This window comes from Sorex fumeus, unplaced genomic scaffold (assembly GCF_029834395.1).
Source record: "Sorex fumeus unplaced genomic scaffold, SorFum_2.1 ptg000265l, whole genome shotgun sequence".
In the NCBI taxonomy this organism is placed as follows: domain Eukaryota; kingdom Metazoa; phylum Chordata; class Mammalia; order Eulipotyphla; family Soricidae; genus Sorex; species Sorex fumeus.
In genome coordinates, this window is record NW_026606322.1 from 1,687,701 (window position 1) to 1,712,515 (window position 24,815).

The 24,815-nt window shown below is 37.1% G+C and overlaps 1 protein-coding gene across 7 annotated transcripts in view; it reads right to left on the reverse strand.

Annotated features, from left to right (window-relative positions):
* Window positions 1–24,815, reverse strand: part of STXBP5L (syntaxin binding protein 5L) — a 348,858-nt gene that overhangs the window by 65,890 nt on the left and 258,153 nt on the right. For 4 of the 7 annotated variants that reach the window (XM_056109191.1, XM_056109190.1, XM_056109192.1 and 1 more), the window contains 2 exons: window positions 6,759–6,910; window positions 4,666–4,830 (listed from right to left, as the gene is read on the reverse strand). In XM_056109191.1, the coding sequence (XP_055965166.1) occupies window positions 4,666–4,830; window positions 6,759–6,910 (317 nt within the window). The remainder of the gene's footprint in view (window positions 1–4,665; window positions 4,831–6,758; window positions 6,911–24,815) is intronic. The other 3 variants (XM_056109195.1, XM_056109194.1, XM_056109196.1) reach the window with 2 other exon arrangements.

A 24,815-nucleotide genomic window follows, 5' to 3' on the forward strand; every position in this document is an offset into this window, starting at 1 on the left:
CTCACTTATTATTATAATTTTTGCTGATTTTGTTTCTTATCCATAACTTTATTACATTTAAAAATATTTGCCTTTCTTTGCTAGTTTTTTCTTGTTCTTGTCATTCCCTAGTCTTTGTTATTTATGGTTATTAATTTTAATTTTAAAGGATCTGTTTTACCTAACACTCTAAAAATTTATGCAGTTGGAAGAAAAAGTATTTATAGTTGACAGGCTTTCCAAATGATCCTCCATCAGATATCTCACTGAATAACTATAAGCTGTTGCACAAGCATTTATTTCTGGATAATATTGCTAACTTTAAAGTACCCTAGTTCAAATTATATACTATTAAAATACTTTTTTGTCATTATAGCAAGTAGAAAAATCACTGAGAATAGACTAGCCAACTTGATGTTAGTTCTAAGTCCTCCATAAGTTGAATTAATTGAGACATTATTTTTCTTATAGTTTGACTTCATCTTTAATAACATTAATAATAAATATTATTATTTTAAATATTTATAGAAATGTATTAACAAACACCCAGTAAATTCACAAATTTCTCAAAGGGAGGTATGACTTGTTTTTACTTTATGTGGAGGGAAATTAAAAAGTCAGAGCAGTTAAATTAAATGATTTATTCAATTTTTAATTTTGAGTAGTTAAATAGAAAAAAAAAGCTTGATATAAATCTTCTGACGCCATGATTATTTTATACCATTTCATGGTCCTAAAAAAAGTCAAGAGGTTTATTGTGAGATATAGTTTTATTATTCTATGATGTGTAAGAGTTAGAGATGAGACTTTATGAATTTGTACAAGACAATTCCTTTGTACCTAGCCTACATTCTAAGGTGACTTGTGAAAGAACCTAGGAGAAGAGAGTAAATGAGATATACTCTCAGAAATAAAAAGTACAGTTTCCTCTCCTGTTTGAAGTCTTGGTTTTGATGCTTGGAACTGTGGGGAAAAAATTTCTCTCAAATTTCACGGCTTGTCTGAGCTACCATGAAAACCACTTGTTAATATGTGAAGGATTTCTTGATGTCCTTCTAAGGACTTGATTTTACTTCTGTCTTAATACATTAGATTTTTGTTTAAAGGAAACTACAGTTTCTCAGTAGTGACATCAGTAACTACAGAAAATATCTTTATTTTTAGTAACTACAGAAGATATGGGCTGGAGCGATAGCACAGCGGTAGGGCATTTGCCTTGCACGCAGCCAACATGGCCGACCCGAGTTCGATTCCTCCACCCCTCTCGGAGAGCCCGGCAAGCTACCGAGAGTATTTCGCCCACATGGCAGAGCCTGGCAACCTACCCGTGATGTATTCGATATGCCAAACACAATAACAACAAAATCTCCAATGGAGACGTTACTGGGCCCGCTCGAGCAAATCGATGAACAATGGGAGGACAGTGACAGTGACAGAAGATATCTCTATTTTTATTTTTTTTTCGAAATTGAAAAGCAAAAGAATCCTTTGTAATGTGCTATCCTCGTAGCATCAATATTTACTTATTGGCATCATTCTGGTTTTTAAGCAATATAAATCATTTTAGATATTTACTTTAGGATCTTAATTTCAGGTTCAAAATCCCATCAGGCATGGATAAATTAGTACAGAAATGAATCTAAGCTGAATACCAATCAAGTAGTTAGATGTTACTAGATACAAGTCTGAGTACTATAAGCACTTAAAGGTATCTGCACATGAGAACTTTGATGGTAAGGGGAAAGTATTACTTTTGTGGGTAAAACTTGAATAGGTAACTTTTAGAGACTATCTGAACAAATTATAAAGGGCCCTACATATCTAAGTTAGGCTTACAGGGAGTGTTTTCTGTTTGTCTTTCTCAGGGGCAAACTGTTAGTTCTTGGGTGCTTGGAGCTTCTCCCAGATCATTACTTCAGGGATCACCTATGGTAGTGCTCAGGGGATGATGCTGAACTAGGGACTGAACAGAGGCTTCTCTCATGCAAAGCAGGCACTCAGCCTTTTGAGCTATCTCTCTCACCTTAAGGAGAGTGCTTTATGGAGGTCTTAAGAAAATAAAAAAAATTATTTTTGAATGCTCTGAATGAAGGTTTAAAATCTTTTTTGCAAGGAGGATGGCACAGCCAGGAGTACTCAGGAACTACTCCCTGATCTGTGCTGAGGGACTTCTCCTGATTGTGCTTGGGGATGATGCAGTTCCAAGGATCAAGCATAGGCCTCCATCATGCAAAGCATGAAACTGGACATGAAATATTTCTACAGCACCAACTCCTGCTGTTTATTTTCTAGGCTATGCAATATTATACAAGAGTCAGAAGTAAATGTGTAAATCCCAGACTTTTAAAAATCTTTATTAAATAACTGATATTAATATATAATTTTTATTCCCTAATGGCCTTCTTGTCTTTAGTGCTCATATCTTTTCTCTCTTTTCTTAGTAGGAAAGTATTATATACTTATTGCGACAATATCAGAAACACAATAAAACTAAGGTAATTTGTAAATAATATCATATTTCAGAAACTTTTTCTAGCTATACAGGAGGATAACATGAACACATAGTGTTGAGAGATTTACCCTTGAGAAGGATAAACTGGGATTCAGAAGACTGGGTATACGTATATTAAGTCACCTAAAACTCGTTTACAGAAAAAACTTTACTGGAACCCTTTATACAACAGGAGAGAAGTAAAAAAATATAGTAAAGAGCAGTCAACTTTTTAATTTAAAGAGCAAAATATAAAAAAATTTTATTTCCTTTGGGCTGTTATTTCTGTTACATCTACTTGACCGTATCACTTTAGATTGGAAGCAGTCATAGACAATATGTAAATGAAAGAGTGTGGCTGTGTTCCAATAAGATTATTTATGAAAACTAAAATTCCATATAATTTTCTGATGTCAAGATATCATAACACTTAGTATATTTCTGTTTTAGGAGCAGAAGCATTGGGAGGACTCAAAATGGGAGTGCTATGCTAGAGTAGCAAATTAGAGATTATTAATAGGTAAAATCAGTAATCCTCGAGGCATGCACAATTTTTGTTTGTCTTTAGGCCATACCCAGTGGTGTTCAGGGGCTCATGCAGTATAAGAGATCAAACCCAGAACTCCTGCATGCAAAGCTAGCATGCAAAGCTAGCAGGACGGACGAGCTCAACTAGAGTCCATTGAGCTACTCTCCTCAGTCAATGTTCAAAGATATTTTAAGGATTTCACACAAACTTCCTTTATGTAGAGAAACACACCAATGAATGTAAGATGATTCCATTAGTATCTAGAAGCTGGTAAGGTAAGGTGTAATGAAATTTAGAATACAAGCAAAATGTATATGTGTTTTATGTAAACATGAGGCAATCTTGTATTTACTGTAAAGCAATTTAATTTTTTTTTGAAATAACATATTGATTAACCTATTGTAACCCATCTTTTCTGGGCAGAGACAAATAAATGGGCTGACAGCAAGCAAAGAACACAGAAGGCCTGGATTCAATACTGGACACCACTGGGAAAAAAACTTTCAAGCACAGAACTGGGAATAGTCACTGTCACTGTCACTATCCTCCCGTTGTTCATTGATTTGCTCGAGTGGGCCCAGTAACATTGTGAGACTTGTTACAGTGTTTGGCATATTGAATACATCACGGGTAGCTTCCCAGGCTTTGCTGTGAGGGTGAGATACTCTCAGTAGCTTGCTGGGCTCTCTGAAAGGGGTGGAGGAATCGAACTCCTTGGTCATGTCGGCCGTGTGCAAGGCAAACATCCTACCCGCTCTGCTATCGCTATAGTTATCCCACAAAATTTAAAAAACAAACAATCCACAAATTAAAAAATACTTTTTCATGGGATCAGAGAGATAGTATAGTGGGTGAAGGATTTGCCTTGCAAGCTCCTCACCTGATTTTAATCCATGGCATCCCATATCAGGAGTAACCCCTGAGTATCACCAGATGTGGTCCCTCCCACCCCCAGAAAATCAAATTAGTACATATTTGCCATATCATTACTGGTATCACTTATACCTCTTATCACGCCTTCAATCCCTATCTTCTGATCGTAATTTTTAGAATTATTTCAATCATATTTAAATTTTATTTGCTACTATAGTAAATCTTAATATTATAGACTCCTCCAATTGTGACTCTAACAACTAACAGTATTTGGTCTCTAATATCACTACAAAATGTGTGTGCATTCTGTTTTAATGAAAAGCATCAGAAAATAGTAATATTTACTTTCATGAAATATAATTACTTATAAAAAGCAAATAATGCAATGCTGGCTAAAATAATTTTACAAAAATGACTAAAGACATGTTTTTTAAAAAAAACCCATTCAATTATTTAGATTCATTATGTACAAGGACACCAGAGCTTTTTTCCCCTTAAAACAAAAGAAAGTGATACTTGGACTAATAAGACAAAGTTTACATGGTTTGAAATAAATACTGAAACAATGGTTCATGAATAAATTAATATAAGACAATGGTTTGAATATGTATTTTATTATTTTTAAAATTGAAAGGTTGCATTTTCATAACAAAAGAAAAAAAAGCATGCATGTTGAATGTGTTTTCAAAAAACACATTACTGGGCACGGATACATGGACTTAATTCAAGCATTGTGCATTGTAACTTACAAAGCTATTAAGTTATTTATTTGCCTAATCTTTATAGAACTTACTCTGATAGGAAGTACGGATCCGTTTCGTTAAATCAGGATAAAAGTTAGACAGGCCACGCATGCAAAAGTTGTCTTTGGAACATGCCAGAGCACCAGCATCAGCAGCAGGCAGAGGAAAGAGAGAGAAATAGTCTAAAGTGAAAGGAAGTGATATCATACCAGAATCTAGAACAGCCAAGATGAAGAAATTGCAGCAAGTTTAGATAATCAAATTAGAGGAAAGATTAAAAATAAATCAATTAGAAATATGCGATAGATGAATGATGAGAATGAAGTACTAATTTAATCAAATATAAAAATAGAGCGCATACCTTTTCGTACATGATTTTTACATATTAAAATTATTTTGTTTATAAATAATATACATTACTTCAGTAATATTACAATAATTTATTTTAATATTAATAATTAAATATAAATGACTAACACCCTAAGCTGCTTCTATAACACAAAGTCTGAGTGCTATGTAATTTATACACTAATTATAGCTTATTACCTCATTATGATTTATCAGGATTTTAAAGTAATTAAAATTTTACATTCTATTTTATTCTCTAAGTCTCAGCAAGTTAAATTAAATTAAATCATAGTTGTGTTACCTTTGTTTTCCCGCTGTGTGTACATATCCAGCAGGTAACTTGTCATAGGATTCAGCTTTTCTGACCAAATTGGTGTTTTCAACCTGCAACCAATACAACTATCCCCTAACATTATACTACCTTTGAGTCCATGACCTTTCAAAATCAACTTTCTTTTCCCCAGTTGTGAATGAATCTTTTTTATATGTGCGCAAAATTTTCCTTATTCTGCCTTCCTATTAAAAGTCAGTATTTTCAGCATTGCTAAAAGTCTCAAATCCCTAACAAAAAACAAAGAAATCTGGTTCTAGAAGGAAAACTATGTGTACCCTCCAACTGCCTAAACTTGCAATTTAGATTTGAAGTTTACAAAAGAAAGCTTAATACAGAGTGAAAATTTCAATAACTCTGTAATGAATGTATGACAATAACTTTCACCCGTCTAAAATGAATTTCCTAAAAAAAAATGAATAAAAAGATTAAATAAAATGATTTTCCTCTAGTGTCTCATCCAGTGCTTAGCTTTGACAAGTCTTCTATTTAGTAAAAATGCTACAATCACTCACATACTCTTTTTATTTAAAGATATTCTTTGCATGGGTATTAATAAAAGTCTCTAATATTCAATTACTTATTAAAAAGTGAAATAAAAATAAATTTTAAACTTTGGAAATAATACATCTGTATGTTTCCAACTGCTACTCTCTTGACTTAGCTTTCTTTAACAGCTAAACAATGTTAGTGGAGAAAAAGATGTATATAATTATGAATCATTTGACATGCCAAATATGGATAGTCCTACTGCCTGTGCTCTGTTAATTTAAGTATAAAATAAATATATAGCAATCTATCAGCAGTTATTAAGAAAAATACCATTTTCATGGTCAATTTAATATTTAGTGAATTTATAAAAATATCTGCCCCAAATACTAATCATCCCACAAGAAAAGGAGACTGCTAAAATGAGCAATAGCACAGCGGTAGGGCGTTTGCTTTGCAGGCAACCAACATGGCCGACCCGAGTTCGATTCCTCCGCCCCTCTCGGAGAGCCCGGCAAGCTACCGAGAGTATCTTGCCCGCACGGCAGAGCCTGGCAAGCTCCCTGTGACGTATTCGATATGCCAGACACAGTAACAACAAAGTCTCCAATGGAGACGTTACTGGGCCCGCTCAAGCAAATCGATGATCAATGGGAGGGCCTTTTACTTTACAAAAAAACTAAATATATGACTTAAAAATTAATTTCAAATGGGGATTGAGCATATTAGAAAATTATTCTTCTGGGAACCAATAAAGGAAATTTTAAATGGTTCCTAACTTTAACAGCAAATTGGAATTTAAATACCCTGTTGATATTAAAAGATTTGAAGTTTTTGCCTTATATGTTTATATGATCATGCAAATTATGCTAACTTTATAATGCCATGCATTTGAATAGCAGTGCAGAAGACAAGAAATCTAAATGCAAGAAAACAGATGAACTAACCAAACTCATAGCCATCTTTATTTCCTACCTGCAATGAACTGCTTGTTTTTTCGAGGAGACCTTGGTTGTCGTTGGTATAGATCACTTGATCTATATAGGTCAATGGTCCCCATGCTTAACAGTACTGTCTTCTGTATAAAATCCACCACAGCCAATCCATTGCAGTTTCCAAATGCAACTCTGAAAGAAAAAATCCCAAGCAACTAGAATGTAGAAAGCAATGATGATTATTTTATTTTTAAATTAAAAATCATATTATTGGAAAGTAATGCTTTAGGATTAGGAATATGATAACAATGATTTAGTCCGAAAAGCTCTATGGCATGGGATTAACTGATTTTATTTAATAGTCATGATCACAGCAAAAAACAAATGACCTACAATTATATTTTATAATCAATTCCATCATGTAAGAAGTGATGAAGTGATTATCCATTCTGTTCTTTAACTTGGTATTACAATTTTACAATTCTTCAAAAAAAAAAAAAGTTTCCTTTTTGCTATTCAAGGATCAATTTGTAGACCAGATCTGTCACATTTAATAGCTAAGATGCTTTTTTTATGCTCTTTGATCTTTTGCTATAAATTTTATGTGAAGGTGTATAGTTCTAATATATTAATCTGAGTGTCTGATTTTGTCCCAATATTACACTGTTTTGATTAGTATAACTTATGTATAGTGTTAAGACAGGATGCATAAGACCCTCCCCTATTTGTTTCAGAATTATTTTGACTATTTAAAGGTTTTGCGGTTTCACTGAAACTTTAGTACTGTTATTTATGTGTCCTTGAAGAGTGCCATTGGAATTCTGATAGGACTGCTCAATTCCCCATTATGTTTTGGGCAGTATGTGTTCATTTTGACAATGTTAATTATGTTAATTCTTCAAATTCATGAACATAAAACAAATTTCCATTTCTCTGAAAACCAAATTTTTTTGTTAAAAGCTTTTGATATTCAATAACAAAAATAAAATCATTTTTGTTATTGAATATAAAAGATTTTATAAAAGATTTAGGAGCTTCATAAGGAAATGATCAATAGATATGTAATTTCTTTCTTTTTTCTTCATGAGACTCTCTTCTTTCTCTGGAGAAGCCCTTGCTCTCTTTTGAATTTGTAACATTTTTTTATCTCTCCTTGCAATATTCTCTATCTTATAAAATGTCCTTACTTGAAAAAATAACAACAGAAATTTTAAATAAGTGCTGGTCAATATCAGTAGTCATGAGGAAAACTAAACATTTATTTAATGAGGTACTGTATTTTAGACTCTTGATAAAGGCTACAATTCAGATTACTGGCAATACAAAATATACTAGTGAAGATATAGAATAATTCACATATTGCTGTGACATAAATTGTAAAAACACTTAAATTTTATTAAGATAAAAATTAAGTATAAATATATTTTATCACGTGCATCGGCCCAGTGAACCAAGCTTCGCCAGGGCTAGGCACCAACTCCACACTGCTTCCTCCCCTAACTCCACTACCCAGCTGTTGCCACGCTCCAGGCTGCTTTCCAGACGCTCGGGCCGAGACTCATGCACGAGTGAAGGCCCACAGAACCAGGTCAGTGGAACTCTGTGACCTTGGACTCCAGGCTCAACAGGAATTGGGAACAGAGATCCTCTGCTGCTCCCACCAATCTCTGGTGACCCAGGGAACAAACCCAGAAGCCCCAACTACCCTGCCCTGCCAGCTTCCACCAATCTCCAGCGACCAAGGAATCACACCCAGAAGCACCACCCTGCCGGTACCAGATAAATACCTCATGAACATGCCTCCACTACCTCACTACCCAGCCACCACCAAACTCCAGGCTGCTTTCCGGACCACTCGGCTGCTTCATGGCCACGCAACACATCATAAGACGCTTAATACCCATCTTCAAGATTACTGCACCGTATTTGATGGGGTTCAAATATGGTTTGAACCATGGGAACAACTGCAAAGGCAATTAGAGGCCACCCTAAAAGCCTCTGTTCCTCTCGGAGAGCCTGGCAAGCTATTGAGAGTATCCAGCCCGCATTGCAGAATCTGGAAATCTATCTGTGGCATATTTGGTATGCTAAAAACAGTAAGTACAATTGATCTGATTCCCCTGACCCTGAAAGAGCCACCAATACAGCAGGTTTAAGAAGGATGAGGGCTCTCTGGAAAGAAAGATGGCGGCCGCACGGGAGCCTTGTGGACAGCAGGTTTGAGCCGGGCTCGGCGGGAGCGGCAGGGACCTCATGGGAAGGGGGGCTTTGTGGGCCGTCCCCCACGCCCCACCGAGGTCGCCAGCTGCCCCCCACGAGCGGCTCTCCGGCACGGCCACGGCCCCGGAGGCACAAGGACTTAGCACAGAGAACCAGCCGCTTGGAGCAGAAAAGCAAATGGACTATGTGTTAAACCGCGCCACCAAGCCTGCCCGGAGGGGAAAGGGTGTTGACCGGCCCACCCGCTCCTCTCTGGAAAGAAAGATGGCGGCCGCACGGGAGCCTTGTGGACGGCAGGTTTGAGCCGGGCTCGGCGGGAGCGGCGGGGACCTCATGGGAAGGGGGGCTTTGTGGGCCGTCCCCCACGCCCCACCGAGGTCGCCAGCTGCCCCCACGAGCGGCTCTCCGGCACGGCCACGGCCCCGGAGGCACAAGGACTTAGCACAGAGAACCAGCCGCTTGGAGCAGAAAAGCAAATGGACTATGTGTTAAACCGTGCCACCAAGCCTGCCCGGAGGGGAAAGGGTGTTGACCGGCCCACCCGCTCCTCTCTGGAAAGAAAGATGGCGGCCGCACGGGAGCCTTGTGGACGGCAGGTTTGAGCCGGGCTCGGCGGGAGCGGCGGGGACCTCATGGGAAGGGGGGCTTTGTGGGCCGTCCCCCACGCCCCACCGAGGTCGCCAGCTGCCCCCCATGAGCGGCTCTCCGGCACGGCCACGACTCCAGGGCACAGAAACCAATCTCTTAACTATCTAACTTTTAATAGAAATTCTTCCAGGGTCAATAAGTAAAATAGCAGAAATTCAAAACCATCATTTTATTCTTAAACCAAGTTGTAGAAAGCAAATCATTTCACAACGCTGTTTCAGCATATCTGATTGTGGGGGGTGGGTCGTAAACTCTAAACAATAATTGTGCATCTTCTATCGAAACAATCTATCTAGTCAAAGTAGATAGAGTATTAACTAGAACTCATCTGCCTCACAAGAATTGGGAGGGGTGGGAGGTGGGGGTCTATTGGGGTTCGGGGTTAAAAATAAGTATTGGTAAAGGGAAATGTGTTTGATATTTACATGACTGAGACCTAAACCCGAAAGCTCTGTAACTTTTCCCACAGTGATTCAATAAATAAATAAATTATTAAAAAAAAAAGAAGGATGAGGAAGCAGAAGCTGATAAAATCTCAAGGCTGAACAAGGTTGCCAAAACAAGGAAGGATGAAAATGACTGACTGTAATTTCGATGCACGTACACTGGCATCGGATGCATTTATTGAGGACCTAATGGTGAAAGCGTGAAAGATCAAGTACGACATCATTGGTCTGACCTAGATGAGAAGGCATCAACCACATCACGGGATTTTTGATACTGGAGAAGAACTGTTCCTCAGAACATGCGACCAAACAGGCGTCGGTGGTGTGGGTGTCCTTGCAACACAAACGTGGCTATGAGCATTGATTCATTCAAATGCCTAACAACTCGAATCGGACGATTACACGTGAATAGATGTGGCTCACTGCTGGCTGTTTCTATCTTCATTGTCTATGCACCAAAATCCAATTATGCTGAAGAAGAAATTGAGAAGTTCTACATGGAGCTGAAGGAAGTTCTCTAAAGAAGACCACACCTTCTCCAAGATCATTGTCAGTGATTTTAATGCCAAGATAGGACCGAGAAGATCGGCTGAAGAACTCGACATCAGGACCCTTGGCCTAGAATGGAACAAAGAGGGTGAGAGACTGTCTGAGTTCATCATGTCAACCAAGACCAACCATGGTAAGATCCAGAAGGCCAAATCTAAACGTTGGACATGGAGTCTCCCAGTGGATGGTTCCACAATGAAATTGACAACATCATATTCAATTGACGGTTTTGCCTGACTGATGTCGCTGTTGTTCCAAAATTCCAAACGGAATCAGACCACCATCTCCTTCATGCCAAATTCTACTTCACAGAGTGGGGAGAAAGGGCTGCAAAATTTAAGAAGAGAAATCCCAGAATGTCCACCAACTGGGAGCTCTTTGACACTATTGCGGCAACATGGGAAGATGCCGTCATTGACAACATTGACGAGGAATAGGATCAACTGGTTCAGCACCTCCATGATTGCGTGAGGAATGCCGAGAGGGAGATAGCCACAAAAAGATGCCTATCTTCAAAAACTCTTGAGCTTATTCACCAACATGGCTTGGCGTGAGTCTCAGGCAACCACAAGCGAACGTCCAAGCTTGCAAAGCAGTGCAGAAAAGCGGTAAATGAAGACCTCAAAGAGAGAAGAGCAGCAGTGCTGGCTGATGTGGTAGAAGCTGGGAAAAGCATTCGCAATGCCGGCCTGTCCTTTGCCAACTACAAGACCAAGATGACTGCCCTCCGACATCCTGATGGATCTTCACATCTTCCGGAAAGACAGTGGAGAAGATTATCCATGATTTCTTCTCGGATCTCTTCGAGAGCTATGTCCACCTGCCCACATACCAATTTCCGGGGGATGGATATGTTGTTCCCAATGTTCTCCCTTCTGATATTCGACACACCATTTCGTCAGAAAGGAGCGAACAGCATGTGGCCCAGACAATGTCAGACCCAACCGCCTTAAGAATGTGCTGTCGGTACTCATCAATATACTGGCTCAGCTCTTCACACGCTACCTGTGTGAATACAAGTTTCTTCCCAATGGAAATCCAGCAGGACTGTACTACTATACAAGAAGGGAGACTTCCATGACATCAGCAACTATCGCCCAATCTGCCTGTTGTATGTTGTTTACAAGCTTTTCACTTGAATCATCCTTAATAGGATTGGCAGAACACAAGATGAAGGAAAACCATGTGAGCAAACTGGGTTCTGAAAAGGATTCAGTACCATCAACCATATCCACATGGTAACCAAGCTCATTGAGGTTTCTCGGGAGTTCAAGATGCCACTATGTCTAATGTTCATTGATTTAAAGAAGGGCTTTGATTCTGTTGAGACTGAAGCGGTCATCGAAGCCCTAGGCAAACAGGGCATTCAGACTCAATACAGCAGGATCCTCCGTGTATTACAGATTCACTACTAGGATCTCAACATTCTACAAGGAGGTGATCATCCATGTCAAGAGAGGGGTTCGGCAGGCTGATACCATTTCACTGAAACTCTTCAGTGCCACCCTCGAGAACGTGATGTGATGACCGGAATGGGAAGGAATGGAAGCAAAGACAGACGGTTGGTAACTACACCACCTTTGCTTCGCTGATGACATCGTTCTAATAACACCAACCATAGGCAAGCAGCACAAGTGCTGGCCGACTTCAACTGTGAGTGTGGAAAGGTCAGACTGCAGCTGAATCTCATGAAGACAATGTTTATGAGAAACAAACTTGTTCCTGACATTCCATTTGCTCTCAATGGAATGAACATCTCCGAATGCAACAGTTATGTGTACTTAGGTCGAGAATTTAACATGACGAATGACCTGGCACTTGAGTTGCACAGGAGAAAGGAAGCGACTTGGAATGCCTTCAAGAGCTTTGAAGAAATAGCTAAGAGGATGAAGAACGTCTGGCTCTGGCACATCTCTTCAATTCCACTGTTCTTCCTGCATTAACATACACCTCAGAGACCTGTGCCGTATAAAAACAGGATGAGAACGCTATTTGGGTCTCCCAAATAGGAATCGAAAGAGCTATGCTTGGAGTATCACGCTTCACATAAGTGAGAGAAAGAATTCGGAGTTTCGACCTCTATGGACGATCAATAATCAGGGACGCTGTCTTGTTTGCCAAGGCGTCGAAAATCAGATGGGCTGGACATGTAATGAGATTTGGAGATAACCGCTGGACTAGAGCCATCACCAACTGGATTCCACGGGATATCAAAAGATCATTTGGCTGCCCACCTACGAGATGGTCAGACTTCTTCGTCAAGACCCTGAATGATCGGTTTGAGGCCCTTCATGTTCCTAGAATGAGTAGACGCCATTGGGCTACACTAGCAGGTGACAGGGACAAATGGAGATGCTACTGGTGCCCACTTGAGCAAATAGATGAATAATGGAATGTCAGTGATCAAGTGATATTTTATCACAATGTGATGCCCGCTTTGGGTACTTGCACATAGAAATAAGAATACCATATCCATTAGAATAAATCCTCAGCATTATTCTAATTTAATCAAATAAAAATATATTATAGTCTCACATGTGAATATAAAAAAAATCCCCCTCCCCCCAAAAAAACATCAGTTTTAAAATACAAAGAAAAATATGGGATTGTCAGAAGGAATTTGAAGGAAAATCGGTGAAAGAAGTCCAAAGTTACCTTCTCCATGTTATAAATGTAAGTCATGGGTAAGTAAATTAAGGCTATTATTATACAGAATAGTTATTAAGTTAATAATTTCTTAAGTTTCTGGGATAGAAACTAGAATCACAATAAGTGAAATTTTATAACTACATATACGACAGATGTTAAATATATTTAGTATGGTAATTATTTCACAATATAAATATATAATCATTGTTTTATATATCTAAAATTAATTATCAATTATACTTCAATAAAAAGCCAAAAAGTTTATTCAAGTACCAAAATTCATATACATGAATGTTCATAGAAGCTTTAGTTATGTAGATTCCAAATGGAAATAACTCAAATATGCATTATGAAAATAGAATTATATCATTTTAATTCTGTATTCCCTGTTTAATTGTAATTTCAAATTTAACTAAAATACACAACACAGACAAAATAATCATTCAAAAAAAAGAGGAGAATGGATATATAAATTTCAGTACATTTATAAGTATGTATCTGACAATATAAGGAATAAACAATCATTCTTTTTATATGTACATACACATATTGTAATATATCATACATCATTTAAGATCATTAATTGATACAAACAAGTATTTATTTGTATACAAATATATTAATATACACATACATAAGTATATAAATATATATGCATATAATCATATATTTGTACCATGTAACTAATTTATAAATAGCATTTGTCAATAAAAGGAGTACAAGACGTTTTCTGTAGAAAAGTTGGTTCTGTGACTATAGTAAAAAATGTATGATTATGGTCCACCATGTTATACCAGAAAATAATTTTTGCTCAAAAAAGATGGAATATATCAAAAGGACACCAAATTCATTGATCTCCATGTGGCCAACTCTGGGATAATCTGAACACCACCAAAACAAATGAGAATAGTGTTCGATCTTTTTTATTTGCTGTGGTGGGAGGTGGGGCTGTGTGTCCACACCCTGCTCCGTTCAAGACTTATTCCTAGTTATACTCAGGGATTACTCCTGGTGGTTCTCAGAAGACCATTTGCAGTATCAGAGAGTGAGCCAATTAGCAGTATGCAAGGTAAGAGCCTTAACCCCTGTGCTATCTATGGACCCTTACTAATAGATGTTAACTAAATAAAAGTATAGATCCATGATTCCACGATGATGTACATAAATATATATAAATATATATATATATATGATAGGAAGCTATGCTAAGAAGAATTTGTGGAATTAGAAAATTATAATTGGCTGCTAATACTAATGATGAAACTTTGAGGAAGCTACTGATATAATTTTGTTTATTTAGAAATAACTTACAATTTAGGAAGATAAATAATAACTTTATAGTGGTATAAACATAGTGGACATCATGCCAAAGAGATAATGAAAATTAACACCAACGATAATAAACCAAGTCAATATCATGTGCTTTCTCTATGAGAAATTGAAGAAGACACTATCTTATTACTATTATTTTTTTGCTTTTTGGGTCACACCCGGCAATGCACAGGGGTTACTACTGGCTCTGCACTCAGGAATTACTTCTGGCGGTGCTCAGGGGACCATTTGGGATGCTGGGAATCGAACCCAGGTTGGCCGCGTGCAAGGCAAACGCCCTACCCGCTGTGCTATTGCTCCAGCCCCCAACACTATCTTATTTTTGTGGTATGTCCATCAAGATGCTTTATTTGACCATACTCATGAGGAAATTTCAGAACTGGTCTGTACTCTCAAAATATATTGATATTAAAGGAAACAGATAAATGCTGATAAAATGTTTCAAATGAATAGATATTGATGCAGAAATGAAAACTTAAAGCAATGTAGTTCCTAGATTTGATTAAATTCTGGGAATACTATACATCACATTTATCAGGACACTTGTAGAAATTGAATGTTCTATGGAATGAATAATAGTAGAATCAATGAAAACTTTCTTGATTTAGAAGAATTTATCATGCTTATGGTATAAAACAATGTCTCCTTGTTTTTAAGAAACTCACCCCAAAATAGCAAGATACATTTTTATTGTCTTTTCATTACAGAGAAAAAACCCTATTAGTCATATTTTAAACCATAATTAAGTCGAATATGGTAGCATGCTCCTAAGAATCCAAAACACTCAGTGTCAAAAGTTCTCACATGAATCTATTTTCTAGCAAAAAAATTCCTAAGAAAACTGGGAAATCCATAATTTAACTCAGATTACAGATTAAATGATAGGTAAAACAATGCAAATTTTATGAATTTCATAAAATTAGAAACTAACAAATTTTAGTTAGACTAACCATAGACTAACACAAACAAATGAGCTAAATTTCTCCTCAATAACAATGTACAAAATATGTACTACATTCTTTTTGTTTTAGATAAATTATTCTCAATGGATATTTGCTTTTTGTCATAGCCTGGGGCCTCTTAGTGCATTCACAGACAAGAAAGTTTGTATAGAGGGATATCTGAGGGTCGTAAGCAGCCTCTTCACTCATGACATTTGAGGTTAATTAAGATAAACACCTCTCATTTTATCCCCCATGGAAGACTTGCTTACAGCTCTAGAGTAAAATTATGATTTGTTTGTGCATGTGTCTCTCTTTGTTACCTCCCCCCTCGTTCTCTAACTCTTTTCTCCTCTTCCTCCACTCCCCCATTCTCTCTCTTGTTCCCTTTCTCCATGATCCCCCTCCTCTGTCTCTGTCTCTCTTCTGCTACTCCCTTCTGTTCTCTCTGCAGATGGAAGAAAGTTCTCTAGTAGGCCCTATTTTAAGGTGAGAGTTTTTTTGTTCGTTTTTTAATGTGGATGTATTGTCTTGTAATAGGCTTCACTACACTTTAGTTATCATTCTTCTTTCACTTATGTTGTTATGTGGGGAATATGGCTCAAGAAACTAATGTGAAATATTTTCTGTAGCTTCTATTTTTCTGTGAGTAATGAACTGGCTTTTTCTCTTACCCAAACTTCTGTTAAGTCTTCCTTAATACAGTAAGTAGGTTCTGTTGCTTAGGTGACTTGAAAAACAGTGCATAACTGAAGTAGTTTTACCACAGGCTGACTGATATGTACAAGAGTTAAGTTCTTGTGATATATTTCTCACCACAAACATCACCAAATTTATAAATAAGTACACACACACACACACACACATACACTACAAATCATATCAGCCAATTAACCCTATATGCAAATCTTTGGTACATGGTAGAAGTAAACATAGACAGCTCATGCATACAAGTGAAGATTATATAAACTCTCCAAAGTAACCATGATGTGGAATTTTATAGTTAAAAATATTTTCTTTGTCAATGTTACAACAAATGTTAATGACTGACATGATCATATTTGAGCACCTACTATTAATATACACATAAAAGTGTAACAGACTTTTGGGAGGAAAAAGTCTTAACCCCTGCAATTCCAAACTTAGCAATTACTTTTGGTAAATTCCATGAGTAAAACAATTAAAAATCAATGTGAAAACTATGCTACTCAATGAGTTAACATTATACTGATCTTTAATGCTTATTTTCCTAATCTTAGGTCATTAAGTATATTAGGGCCCTAATATTTCTTACAGAAATTGTGATTATACTTATATTTTTCTCTTCTTTATTTAATATCTATGTCCTTAAAACCATGATTCTGGCTGTGTCAAAGCACATCCAAGTGTGAGTCACTGGTGGTAACATTTGCTGACATCAATATGTTAAAAGCTGTTAAAAATGTCATTTGTTGATAGTAGAGAGACTGTTCAACTAATAATACACTTCATAAAAAGATTACTCTCAAGGACAATAAGTTTGGGGGCTGAGTTTGACTAAAATGGTGGAACTGAGAAATTCTAATAAAAAGCTATAAGATAAGATGGAATAACTCATTTGGAACTATTCCCAATGATGAAAAATACTGAAATATTTTACATTTGAAATATTTTTCAAGATATTGAAAACATATTTTACATACATGTCACAACTTTAAAATCTGGATAGTCTGGGGAAACTGTAAATACTGGAGAGCGATACCCTGTTAATCTCTTTGATAGTTGACAACTCATTATTATCCTATACAATGAAAGCATAAAGTCATTATTTATAATTTTTTTGCTTACCTACTTTATTTTTCTCAAATATGTATTTTTGTTTTTCATTTGTTACATAAAAGCAATATAATTTAGTTTGTTTTTAACTAAATAATAATTTCTTATTTTCAAGTAATAATTAGGTCTGTGGGTTATTCTATTATAGGTGGTAATAAGTTCTTTCTAGCTCAGGATATTAATACTATTGCATTTGTTTTCCTATATCCTAGAAAAATAATGCATTTATTGAAAGTTCTTCAAATAATTCTGTTGATTATGTCATGTATATGTGTCATGGGATAATGGTTTGATACTCAGAGGATAATTCAGTGCCCATGGGTTGGGGAATCACATGTTTGGGGCTGAAGGGGACATGTGGTGGCAGGGATCAAACTTAGATTCTTGAACATCCAATGCCTGTCCTTCATCTCTTTGAGATATCTCTATTTTGCTTATTTTGAATTGTCTTATTTTGTAGAAATTTTTAAAATGTATTTTAGATGTTCATAGGAGATTGCAGAATAAACATTTTATAGCATAAAAAATTCTGAACCTTGATGCTTTTGTTGTTTTTTTGTAGGGTGGGAGAAAATTTATTGGTGCTTACTTTGCACTCAGGGAGCATTCCTGGCAGAACTAGAGGACCTTCTGGGGTACCAAGAATTGAACCCAGATTGGCCTCATGCAAGGTAAATGCTCTGCCTTCTGTACTCTCTGGTTTCTGAACCTTGATTTTTAAAAATTTATATTTTGTATTCCATGTAAAGTCATAGTAAGATAATCAAAAAGATGACTTCACAATAATTTTGGTGCTTTAATTTATTTACCTATAATTGTGTTGATGAAGCTGCTTAGAGTCTTTTATTATTAGCAAACAACAATGAAAATCCTTAATAAATTATTTGGAATTTTTAATCCAATTATTCACACTTCTGTGTATTTACCTGGAAAATACAAAACCACTAATTTTTTATAGGTAAATGAATTCCCAGTTTGCTATATGATTATTTAAAGAGATAAATTCACCTCCACCTTATTACAGCATTACTTACAATAGCCAAGTTGGAAGTAATCTAAACGTTCATAGGTAAGATGTATGGATAAAGAAGATACAGTATATATGCATATGGAATACTACTCAGTTATAAAAATTAAAGACTGAAATTCTGACATTTGTAATAGATCAAAATAAATGGGCCTAGAGGACAACATGCTTAGTGAAATAAATCAGACAAATGACATAAATTGTATTTACACATGGTATTTTAAAAAACAAAATTTTAAAGTTTTGGATTGTAAAACCAGTTAGAGTCTACCATAGAGAAAGATTAAAGCGGATTAGGAAAACTGGGCAAAAGCAGACAATTATATGATAAAAATGAGAAATGAACTGTTAGTGGTGAATTTAATGTACTGTATATATGTGTTGATTGTTAAGTATGCATACCTAGAATATGTTATAATTCAATTCTACTCATTAGAAATAATGAAATATAAATAAATGTTAAAGTTGTGGCTTTGTATTCAAATACTCCGTATATTTAAAATGAGCTTCTTTAAATAAAACCAGTTATTGAAGGCATATTTATGATTTTATTCAAGCATAATAAAATGTACATAATTAGACACTTCAATAATTATCACAAAGAGGAAAACCCCACATGATTGCCACTAGGTGGAGAAACTGAAGGTCATAAGTAATTGCCTTAAGTTCTTTACAGTAATTACTCTTTTACTCTTCCAAATTTACATTTCTATATCAAAAGTCAGTTTTATTTCATTTTGATGTTTAAGTTTTCTCAGATAAGCTGCTGCATGTAAGTATAGTTCAGTTTCCATGTACAGTTGTACATGCAAACTTTCTATTTGTATAGTTTCACATATAGCATAATTTTTCATGTATATGAATATAAATTATAGTTTCACTTTAAATACTGTCCTCAATATTATTATAGAATTAAATTGAATCAATAAATCAGCTTAGTTATTTTGCATACTCTGATAAACATTTGATTATCTATAGTTTGAATATTTATAAAATATAAAGCTAGTAGTGTAAATAATGGTATTATTTTTTGTTGCACATGTGCTTGCATTTCAGTGATTACATAACTAGAAAATTTTGTGCTATAAGGTATGCATTTATATGCATTCCAAAATGAAAAGAAAATGCTGACAATCTTATAAAGTGAATATTTCTTATCATTGATATATGAGTTACAGCTATAGTATGTATTTACAACATTCCCAACATTAGTAATGGGATTGTGAACACACATATATGTATATGCATGTATAAGAATATATTGAAATATGTCATTTAAATAATCTCTTTTGTGACATTTGCATAAATTTCTTCAACATTTTACAGTGGAGTTGTTTATCTTTTTCTTATTGATTGTAGTGATAGCACAGTGGTAGGGCGTTTGCCTTGTGCACAACCAGCCCGGCCAAGCTGGGTTCGATTCCTCCGCCCCTCTCGGAGAGCCTGGCAAGCTACTGAGAGTATCTCGCCCGCATGGCAAAGCCTGGCAAGCTACCCATGACATATTCAATATGCCAAAAAGTCAAACACAGTAACAACAAGTCTCACTATGGAGACGTTATTGGGCCCGCTCGAGCAATTTGATGAAGAATGGGAACAGTGACAGTGACAGTAACAGATTGATAGTTTATACAACTCTTTTTACAATCTGAATATGAGTTCTTTTTTTTCATTTTTTTATATTTTTTAATTGAATCACCGTGAGAGCAGTTACAAAACTTTCAGGTCTAAGTCTCAGTCATACAATGATACACCTGTACCTTCACCAGTGCCCATTCACCACCACCAAAAACCTCAGTATACTCCATCCCACACCCTCCCCCTACCTGTGGGGTAGATTATTTCCACCTTACTCTCTCTCTACTTTGATCACATTCAATATTTCGACACCAGACCCACCATTATTATTTGAGATTTTACCCCAACACTCAGATCTGCTGAAAAGGCAACAGTAGACAAATTTGTTTTCTATTGCTGGTTATGAATAACATATGATGTCACGTGGCTGTGGTAGGGCCATGTGATTTTGAAATTCCGAAATTTTAACACTTAAATCTGGAGAAATTTCTGCCAAAAGCCACTGGGTTTCGAGATTTGCTCCTGAGCCTCTGGGATCATGGCCATTGAGCAGCTTGATCAGGAGTCAGAGAGGCCGTTCGTGTGCGATGACTTGGGGTCTCGTTGGGGTGGGAAGGACAGGACCGGCTCCACACCCATCCGGTGAGGCCCAACAAGTTTCATCACTGCGGGCCCAGACCAGACTGTCCAATGGCCTCTGGAGGATGACGGCCACTGAGCCGCTAAGGTGGAGCAGGTGTAGGGACAACAATCTTTCCCCCCCTGGGGTGGCCCGGTGACAGTAACATACTGTGGGGTCCGGACACATTTCTGCCAAAAGTCACTGGGTTTCAAGATGTGTTTCTGAGTCTCTGGGATCAAGGCCGTTAAGCAGCTTGATCAGGAGCCAGAGAAGCCGTTCATGGACGATGACTTGGGGTCTTGTTGGAGTGGGGAGGACAGGTCCAGCTCCCCTCACCCCATCCCATGAGGCCCAACAAGTTTCATCACTGCGAGCCCAAGCCTGACTGTCCAGTGGTCTCTGGAGGATGACGGCCACCGATCCGCCAAGGGGGAATAGGCGTAGTGATAACACCCTTTCCTCCCTGGGGTGCCTGGCAACAGTAACATATTGTGAGGTCTGGATGCATTTCTGCCAAAAGCCACTGGGTTCTGAGATTCGTTTCTGAGTCTCTGGGATCATGTCCATTAAGCAGTTCAATCAGGAACCAGAGAGGCCATGCCTCCAATTATATAGCTGAGCCAGAGGTGGTTGTGGGTGTGTTTCCCACATACCTAACTTTTGGCTGTTTACTTCTTTGGTAAACTTTGCCCCAAGTTTTGGGGTCTGGCGAAAAGCACCTCAGCAATTTTGGGGTATCTGGAAGTCTGAAGGTGCCATCAGGCTACTGATGCACTTGCCTCACAGGTACAGATTGACCTGCTGGCATCACCATACCCCCTGGATATAAGTTCTTTGTCATGTATGTTTAATTTTTAAGTTTTAATTTTTTGGGGGGGCACTCTTGCTGGTGTTCAGGGCTTTTACCTGGCTCTACAGTCAATAATAACTCTAGGCAAGACTCAGAGGACCTTTTGTGCTGGAGATTGAACCCAAGTATCCTGCCCTTTGTACTATTGTTCTAGCCCTGTTTAATCCAACATGTTTAATACAATATCTCTTTTCTGTCCTGTCATTTTAAAGCTCTCAGTATTGCTTCTTTCAAGAAATTTTTTAAAAAATTTTTATTTGTGAGACACCATGAGGTACAGTCGTAGACTTACAAACTTTTGTGCTTGGGTTTCAATTATACAATGATCAAATACCCATCCCTCCACCAGTGTCCATTTCCCACCATCACGGATCCCAGTATCCCTCCCACCCCCCATGCCCCCCATCCCACCCTGCCTCTGTGGCAGGGCATTCCCTTTTGTTCTCTCTCTCTTATTGGGTGTTGTGGGTTCTTGCAAGAAATTCTTTTTTTTTGATTGCATAAACATTTTTTTTATTATTAGTGAAACACCATGAGGTACAGTTGTAGATTTACAATTTTTTTGTGCTTGGGTTTCAATTATACAATGATCAAATACCCATCCCTGCACCAGTGCCCACTTTCCACCACCATGGATAATATCCCTCCCACCCCCATCCCCCCCCCATCCCACCCAGCCTCTGTGGCAGGGCAATCCCTTGTGTTCTCTTTCTCCTTTTGGGTGTTGTGGTCTGCAAAAGAGGCATTGAGTGGCAAACATGTTCCGTCCATAGTCTACTTTTGACATGCATCTCCCCTCCTGGGAGGATCCTCCAAACACCCTTTATTTGGTGCTCCCTTCTCTATCTGAGCTGTCCTTTCCCCTAGAATACCCGGCTGGCCTCTAAGCTATGGAGTAATCCTCCTGGTGCTTATCTCAGCTATTCTTGGGTATTAATCTCACCAAGAAATTCTTAATGTTTTTCTCATGATTAGTATTTTTGAGTTAAATCTATAACGTGTTATATAGTTATAATATAGTCTATGTTAAAATATTTTAAAAGTGGGACTGGAGAGATAGCACAATGGGTAGGGCATTTGCTTTGTATGTGGCCGACCCGGGTTCGATTCCCAGCATCCCATATGGTCCCCTAAGCACCGCCAGGAGTAACTCCTGAGTGCAAAGCCAGGAGTAACCCCTGTGCATTGGGCCAGGTGTGACCCAAAAAGAAAAAAAAGATTAAAAAAATATTGTCTAAGTATTATAGAGATTATCCAGTTGACTGTACTACTTATTGGATTGAGAAGTGACTTATCATTTTCTCAGATATTCTACAATTCTTATAACATATGCCTGGACCTATTTCCACACCTTTATGTTCCTTGGTCTATATGTCTATCTAGTTCCAATAAAAAGAATGACATGATTAATAGAGCTTCATTTAATGTCTTATTTTCTAGTAGAGAGAGTCATCTGTCATTATTCAATAATGTCTTAGCTAGTATAACCCCTTTCATTTCTTTACAAATTGTAGTATCAGGAATAAATTTTAAGGGAATAATACTAAAATTCATAGTGGTATTGTGGTAAATTTATAAATCAATTTGTAAAAACTGATGCTTTTAACATTGCTATTAAGTTTTCCATCATATTATTTAGGTTCTTTAATTTATCTTGAGTTTTATACTCTTTTCTTTAGGAATACTGATTGTTTTATTAGATTTATCCCGATATATATATTTTTGTAAATGGCATATTGATTTTATTATTAGTCAACTTTTTTGACCATATAAAAATATAATTTTATATTGACTTTGAATATACAATAGTGTTAAACTAATTTGATAATCTTTAAAATTTAAGTATTTAGATGTTAAAGCTGGAGCGATAGCACAGTGGGTAGGGCGTTTGCCTTGCACGCAGCCATTATGGCCAACCCGAGTTCGATTCCTCTGCCACTCTCGGAGAGCCCGGCAAGCTACGGAGAGTATCTTGCCCGCACAGCAAAGCCTGGCAAGCTCCCCATGACGTACTCAATATGCCAAACAATAGTAACAGATGTTTCAGATATATCAACATCATTTCCCCCCCTTTTTTCTCTTTATATATAAAGCCCTGGGTTAGTAGATCCTGCAGTATAGAGTGAATAGAAGTGATAATAGCCTCCTTGTTTTATTTTAAATTTATCTCAGAAGTAAAGTGTGAATTAAAAATACACCCACTTTTCATATTAAGAAAATCTTTATAGTTAACAGCTTCTTTTAAAGTCTTTTAAAGTTTAAAGTAGATGAATTTCGTCAAATGCTACTTTCAATCACTAAGTTAATCATATGGTTTTTTACTATATCCTATGAGTTAGGTGAATTATACTGGTTCATTCCAAATATTAAAAATGCCCTGCATTCTTAGTGTACACTAAACCTATTTATAACATGTATTTTCCTTTCTATATATATTTATGTGTACTTTGGCTGGGAGTTTTACATGTATGTGGACACAAAATGTGATCTCAAAAATTTCCCTCTTAATAATGGCCTTCTCTTTTGTAAAATTTTTTTTAATTGAGTCACTGTAACAGTGATACAGTTACAAGCTTTCATGTTTGAGTTTCGATCATACAACGATCGAACACCCATCCCTCCACCAGTGCACATTCTCCACCACCAATGTCCTGACTAACCCCCCCCCCCCCTTTCCAACCTTCCCCTGCCTCCATGGCAGACAATTTACCCCATACTCTCTCTCGACTTTTGGGCATTATGGTTTGCAATAAAGATACTGAGAGGAGATACTGAGAGGTTATCATGTTTGGTCCTTTATCTACTTTCAGCACACATCTCCCAACCCAAATTATTCCTTCAATCATCACTGTCTTAGTGATTCCCTTCTCTATTACTCCTGCCCTCTCCCCAGCTCATGAGACAGGCTTCCAACTATGGAGCAATATTCTTGACCCTGTGTCTACTGTCCTTGGGTGTCAGTCTCATAATGTTTTATATTCCACAAATTAGTGCAGTCCTTCAATTTCTGTCCCTCTATGACTCATTTCAATTAGCATGATACTGTCCATGTCCAGCCACTTATAAGCAAATTTCATGATTTCAGCTCTCCTAACAACCTCAGAGTATTCCATTGTGTAGATGTACTACTTCAAGAAATAAAAGAGGCCACTAGGAAATGGAGACACATCCCCTGCTCATGGATAGGAAGGATTAACATTATCAAAAATGGCAATACTATACAGATTTAATGTGGTCCCTATCAGGATACCCATAACATTTTTCAAAGAAATAGACAAAACACTCCTGAAATTCATATAGAACAGTAACCCCCCACGAATAGCTGAAGCAATTCTGGGGAAAAAATAAGATGGGTGGCATCATCTTCCCCAACTTCAAACTGTATTACAAAGCAGTAGTAATTAAAACAGCATGGTATAG